The sequence below is a fragment of the Nematolebias whitei genome, chromosome 16, assembly GCF_014905685.2.
Source record: "Nematolebias whitei isolate Nwh7 chromosome 16, NemWhi1, whole genome shotgun sequence".
Taxonomy (NCBI): Eukaryota; Metazoa; Chordata; class Actinopteri; order Cyprinodontiformes; family Rivulidae; genus Nematolebias; species Nematolebias whitei.
Genome location: NC_056513.1, coordinates 25,160,295 through 25,167,229, shown reverse-complemented (window position 1 = coordinate 25,167,229; position 6,935 = coordinate 25,160,295). Strand labels below are relative to the sequence as shown.

General features: G+C 38.9%; 1 protein-coding gene across 1 annotated transcript in view; it reads right to left on the bottom strand.

Annotated features, from left to right (window-relative positions):
• grin2ab (glutamate receptor, ionotropic, N-methyl D-aspartate 2A, b) overlaps positions 1 to 6,935 on the bottom strand; it is a 219,077-nt gene that overhangs the window by 9,727 nt on the left and 202,415 nt on the right. The window contains exons 13-14 of the mRNA XM_037689831.1: positions 5,963 to 6,192; positions 5,210 to 5,370 (exon numbers count right to left, since the gene is read on the bottom strand). Coding sequence (XP_037545759.1) covers positions 5,210 to 5,370; positions 5,963 to 6,192 — 391 coding nt within the window. The remainder of the gene's footprint in view (positions 1 to 5,209; positions 5,371 to 5,962; positions 6,193 to 6,935) is intronic.

Genomic DNA, 6,935 nt, shown 5'->3' with positions numbered 1-6,935 from the left:
TTACAAATGCTTTTGATGCCAATGGCCACCGTATTGTTCAAGCCAAGAGCTATTGTCAGCACTGGGGGGCTAAGCACCCTTAAGGTCAAATTCTAGAATTGCCCCTGTTGGGGGTATTATTTGCTTTTTAAAGCCCATTTAAAATCATCCTCCTTGTCATTCATTGTGTCGGCCTGCACCTTGGGTTTGTCGTCTAAAAATCTGCCACCTTTAACCTTTGAAGAAAGCCTTCAGTATTGTTAACTGACTGAAGCAAATGGAACTCAACAAAAATCATTTAGAAAAAATGTTGTTCATTTGGAGCCCAGAGATTTTATTTTTTTCTGATATATTTTTCTCATTTGCAGTTCTGCTACAGTTTGTGATAGTTCATTTTTAAGGTGTTATCTTGAAAAATATCAAACGTTTAAACTGTCTCAGTTTATTAAAACAATTCCCTGCATTTACAAGAGTTAATTACCAGGTGGTTAATACATCAGCTGCGCTGATTTTGTTGTTGTTTATACATTCTGGTTTTTGACCATTTAATTATATGGCATTACTTAAAATGTAAAGCCATACAACTATTTATTGTCATTATTTTAGCTTCTATTACGGAATGATTAAACTGTATCATTCAAAAAATAAACTTACTGAACTGGGTTGATATATTTTTGCCTCTAAATTAGATAAATTATGTTTGAATGTGGTAGTGATTAAAAATGGTCATACAAAGGAAAGTAAATGGACGTGTTTGTACTGTGTGCACTGCAGTTTCAATCAGTCTATATAGGTTAATTACGTTGAACAACTTGGAGCTCATTATAAAAACTTGCAACCTCTGTACTGTTTAAAAGAAGGAAGGAACATATCATTTCTTGTATTTTGGTGTGTTTCAAAGTGTGAAGTACAAGGAAAAGGGTGTGAGATAAAGGTGTGTGAAAGTCTGTCAGCCTAGACTGCATAGGATGCAAAATATAAAGTAAAAAACAAGTATGAAATGAAAATGGCTGTATTTCTTTTGCAGCACTTGTTAAATGGTGGGTGAGGCTTCCTATAGACTGTTTTTAAGTTCATATAAATGCTAAAAGTATCCAAACATATTTGCTTTATTATCTGGAAATGTAACATGTAGGTCGGCAGAGAAAAAAACCGAAGCAGCAACTTTCTCCAGAGAACGGTTACAGTAAATGATCCCGAAGAACTGTTGGCACAATGAAGTCACTTTTGCCCATTTTCTCACATTTTCTGGTTCAATCCGTCCTCTAACTGTACAAACACACATGCACACCATGTCCAGAAGGTTTTAGCACTGCACTGTATGCATTTAATGTGCAGGTTTAGAGAGGAATGATCAACAATAAATGCTGCACTTTTACGCAGAAACACCTCAGTTCCTCCTAAACTGCACAACACGAGAAGGAAATAAATCATTAGCTGACTAATTCATTCACTTTTTGTAATTCAGTTTTTGCAACAGTACGTAATGTGCACCCATGGATGAGCCATATTTTTACTAGAAGGTCTTGAGTCAATATTACCTAAGACAGCAAAAATAATTATCTTACTCATTCCAAATATTAACTTTGTTATTTTTTCCCTTTTTGTCTCCTTTAACGTTCAAAGATTTTAGTGTGAAAAACTTGAAAAATATATATTAAAGACCCAGAATTCTATATGATCTATATATTGATGGTAGATTTGCCTCTTTTGAGCAGCTGGTACAGAAGTTTAAGGTTTACAAGTCACAGTTCTTCAGATATTTGCAGCTGAGACATTTTGTGATGTCTAACTCTGACTGTTTTCCTTTGTGCCTGTCTAAACATTTTGTGGCAACGATTTTGGAGTGCAGGTCTGATACCAAGGGGGCTCAGTAAAATCTAAACACTGCCTGATTCATAACATGAGTTCAATCTGGACTCCCTTAAACTGAAATGGGAAACAGACCTGGAGGAATCCATATCGGACTCAATCTGGAGAAGGATCATTAAGAACATTTACTCATCTTCAATCTGTCTGTGACGCGCTGTAATTCAATTCAAGGTGGTGCACCGACTGCACCGGTCCAAAGACAAGCTGTCCAAGATCAAAGCCGACCTGGACCCCGCATGTAATCATTGTAAACAAACTCCAACTATGCTCCTGCACAAATTATGGACCTGTCCCAAACTGCAGACCTTTTGGCAATCTATTTTGCCACCTTCTCTGTGGAAAAACTGTACACCCATCACCATAGTACATCTCACTGTTTGGGGTGGTTCCTGTGGATACATCCTTCAGCAAGTACAAGAAGGATGGGGATGCTTTCGGCTCTCTCTTGGTCAGAAGACTTGTTTTGTGCAACTGGAAGGACCCACACACCCCAGCATATGTTCACTGGATAAGAAAAGTGATGTTTCATATTCATTTGGAAAAAAATCAGACATACCCTGAAGGGTTCTGTCAAAAGTTTTTGGAACACTTGTCAGCCTTTTATGTTGTATGTGGAAAACTTTCATTTGTCTGTGACTGTCAGTAAGTCAATAAGCTGTAGCAGCCATCTTGAATTGGGTTCATTCCAAATGCTAACAAGTGGTAAACGTACATCTAACAATTATCCCCCAAAACTAGTCTTGCAGGATCAGTTACAGCTCAGAACGTTGATGGGGAATGACTCAAAGCTACATCTACATCAAATTTTAGATGAGTATCTATAAACACTGGTTGAGTTATAGCTATTTTTAAGTTTGCTAAGTCACTTAGTTGTGGCGTCCATATTCAGTGGTGTTGACTTCTCTGTTAATCAAACGTAGATACATATCAAACTACTGCTTTCTGATAGTTTCATTAAAATCTGTCCACTGGTTCATGAAATATTCCTGTGATTTATGTGAAGCTGGACTCAGCAGGCTTCAATGATTAAAAACAAAGTGCTCACTGCTGATCCAGCTGCAGATAAAGTCTTCTGCCATTAAAAGCAGACTCAGATAGAGACTTGTATCGCTCCATATTCACTGAGCTGATATTTTTCACACAAATCTGATATGGGCTATAGACACTTTAGAGTGTATGTATGTGTTTGCTGAAATGAGATGCCTTTGTTCACACAGATCTGTTACAGTTTTACCTGCAGCTTTTGTTATTACGTTGTCAAAAAGTAATAAGAAAACAATTTCATATCAGACACGGAAGTCTCCCAGTAGAGTCTGAAACACAGAAACCGTTCGAACCTTTCAGTGTAGTAGAAAAAAACTCTATTAGGAATTTTTTTTTTAAATATGGTTTTCTGTAATTGAATGAATACACCCTGCAGCCCTCTATTTTAAATATGTATGCATGAATGTAAAACACTTTAAATTCATCCAAAGGGCACATATTTAATGAATGCGTGTTTTATCTGCTGCTGCAATTACTTTTTATTCATTTTATGACGTGCAGCATTGGAAAACAATATAAATTGATTTAAGTACAGAAAGCATTGGGTTTGCTTATTTTGTGCCACAGAAAAGTGCTCAAATTTTCTTCCTGCAACAAACTGTGCTTATGAAGTTGGTGAAATATTGATGAGTCTGCCAGACATGTTCATTATAAAGTTTTGATGTTGTATAAACAAATCTAATCTATGAGACTTTAGAAACAAACCTCGCCCGTTTGGTACACAGGATCAATAAATTACCGTACTTTTCACTGTATAATTTGCACCTTTTTGCATACATTTGCACGCCCTGCGACTTATACAGTGAAGCGACATATTTATGTTTTTTACCCCATATTTATAAACCAATTTTTGTCTGAGATCTGACGATTTCATTCATTCTGACATGGAAAATATTGAACACTACCATTTCCAGCCACTAGAGGGCCATTGACTAATATGGCAAGCCAAGTGTCTCATTAATTTTTTAAAATTTCTATTAATGAGACACTTGGCTTGCCGTACCAAGACACCTTCGTCTCGCTCTGGAACTCCTGGAGCCAACATCAAATCAGTTGCATTTCGCTGCACCTCCCAGGTGAAATGCACCTGATTTGACCATTAAAGTGCATTTATTAAGGAAAATTTCACCTGAGACACACCTTTGCTATAATGTCGAGCATACATGGTTCAGTGGTTAGCACTGTTGCCTCGCAGCAAGAAGGTCCTGGGTTCAATCCCCGGTTGGACCTGGGGTCTTTTTGTGTGGAGTTCGCATGTTCTTCTCATGCGTGGGTTTTCTACAGGTACTCCAGTTTCCTCCCACAGATCAAACACTTGCATGTTAGGTTGCCTTCAGGCCCAGGTCTCCCTTGCAAAAGTTATGTGTGATCGCAATGGGATTTGCCTGGTTAAATAAAGGTTAATAAATAAAACAAATAATTGTTATTAGGTGTTAATCTTGTTTCATTTTGACGCACAGCCAGTCCTCCCACTGCGCAATCCCGCTTCCACGAATCAGTTTTTGAAATGCAGCTGATTTGACTTATATAGTGCATTTATTAAGGAAAAGTTCGACTGAGATTCACATTTGTTATAGTTTCGAGCAAAAAATATATATTTTTTAAGTGTTAATCTAGATATATTCTTGTTAAAGTCCTCTCGTGCACGCTCCCGCAGGCAAGATTTCGAGCCAATCGATTTTTGGCACAACACCAGCCCACATTTCCAGGTGGTCAGCTGTGACGCATAATAGATGCAACTTATATAGCAAAGCCAAATATTTATGATTTTTCCCACTTTATTAGACATATTTGGACTGATGCAACTTATACGACATTGCAACCTGTACAGCGGAAAGTACGGTAATTAATGCAAAAGCAAAATTTAAAATTGTATATTGCTAAAATACTTAACAACAGATCCATCCATCTATTGAAAGCTCATAAAAATAACAGAACACATTAAAAGCTGTGCTGACTTTTTTTGAGTGCAGAAGGGGAAAAAAAGGTAGATAACTCCCGAGCAAATTACAGTTTCTTTGTTTTGGCAGCTTCCTTTTGTTTCCAGCAGCAACACAAAACTATAATGAGCATTTGCAAATGGTGTGTGTAGGTGTGTGTGTTACTGTCACAGACAGAAACACTCCACAGAGCGATTACAGAGTTTTAGCAGGAGCTAACGCCGGTCGCCATAGGGTTGGCTTTCTGTGTGCTGCAAAAAGTCTGTTTTGTTTATTTTCCCATGTCCTTAAACATATGTGCTGTCTGCAGAAACCGCACCCTCAGGTGTGCACATCAGAACGTGACGCGAGTCGGCTTGGCACGTTTACTTTACCCTGTCTTGAGGCTGATCAGTGCATCCTGGACGCCGTTCTGGTGGTATTTGATCATGTACTGATGCATGTCCGGATAGTTCTTCCTGATGTTGCGCTCGGTGCTGCCGTTGGGAACCGTCCCAAAGCGAAAAGGTGGGGAGTACGAGTATGGACTCTGGAACTGTGCGGAGAGAAATACAATGAAAAGAGGGTGCCAGTTATTTAAAAAGGCTGATGATAACATGTGACGAGAGCACGGAAAGAAAAGACGCGAGTTAAAAGGAGGAGCGAGTGACAGCAGATGGAAGAAAATGAAGAGAGAAAAAGAAGCCCGAGCAGTGATGAAAAAAAAAAAAAAGTAAAAGTGGAGGAGGTGCTCAGAGGAGGAGGGCAGGAAGAGAGTAAAGTGACAAGAGGAGACGGAAGAAATAAGAGAAGGGGGAGACAGCAGAGAGTACTCATCAGTCATCATCATTGTGTATCCAGTCTAGTGTAAGACTGGCTGGGGTTCTGCTGACACTGCCAGGCTCTGCAAACGGCACACACACGCCTTTGATCTCTGCAGCCTGAGTGTGTGTGCGTAGGTCTACCGTGCTGGCAGCATTAGTGAGGTGACAGCTTCGGCCACTGGGTTTGGGCTGTGAAGCCCGAGGGCACTCCCCAGAGAGTCTTGTCTGGCCGCAGGCCTGGCATCCATTACAAGAGCAACCTGACTGCGAATGTGTTTAGTTTCCTCTGCACGTGTGTGTGTGTTCATCCTTGTGTAACCCCACCTTTTTGTCGGACAGTCCAGTGACTTGGTCCACAAACTCTTCCTGGATCATAAAGGCAGCCAGGTTGGCAGTGTAGGAGGCCAGGAAGATGACAGCGAAGAAGGCCCAAACGGACACAATGAATTTACTGGTGGTGCCTCTCGGGTTCTGCACAGGCACAGAGTTGTTGAACACCAGGCCCCACAGCAGCCATATGGCCTTACCGATGGTGAACGATGGACCATGCGGGTCTGAGTGATTGGCACAGAGCAGATGGAGGAAAAAGACAAAGAAGAAAAGGAGGGAAAAGATTACAAGTTCAAGTTCAAGTCAATTTTATTGTCATTCATGAGGTACAAGAGGTAGAAAAAAAAAGGTACTCAGGATCCGTTATACCCAACAATAGCAAAAATATAAAGTGTAAAAAGAAACAGTATATAAGGCTCTAAGATATACACTAAGATATACGCTAAACAAACGCCAAACAGTATGCTAAAAGATCTAAGATATGCACTAAACACTAGTAATTTAAAATAATACGACGTAACAACAGCAGCCTGAACATGCTGAAATAATAATAATACAGATTCGATTTTAGACAAATATAAAGCTAGAGATAAGATAATATGAGATAAAGATTTAAATTGTAAAGCAAGCATCCAGGTCAGAAAAATGAAGCCAATATGTAAAATACAGCGCTTTAATCCTTTAGACAGATCTGAATACAGAGCCTCACAGGCACTGTTAAATAAATAAATAATAAATAATAAATAATAATAAAGGTTGAATGAATGAATGAAGACGTTAAAAGTAATTCCTTTTTCAATTTAAAAAATTTAAAAGATGAGCTGGAGCTTTGACCCACAAACAGACTGAGTGTGTCTGCTCAGAGTCAGGGTGAACACAGCTGAGGCTGCTGAACACAACAAATCTGAAGCAAGTCACCTTAATAATAATAATAATAATAATAATAATAATAATAATAATAATAATA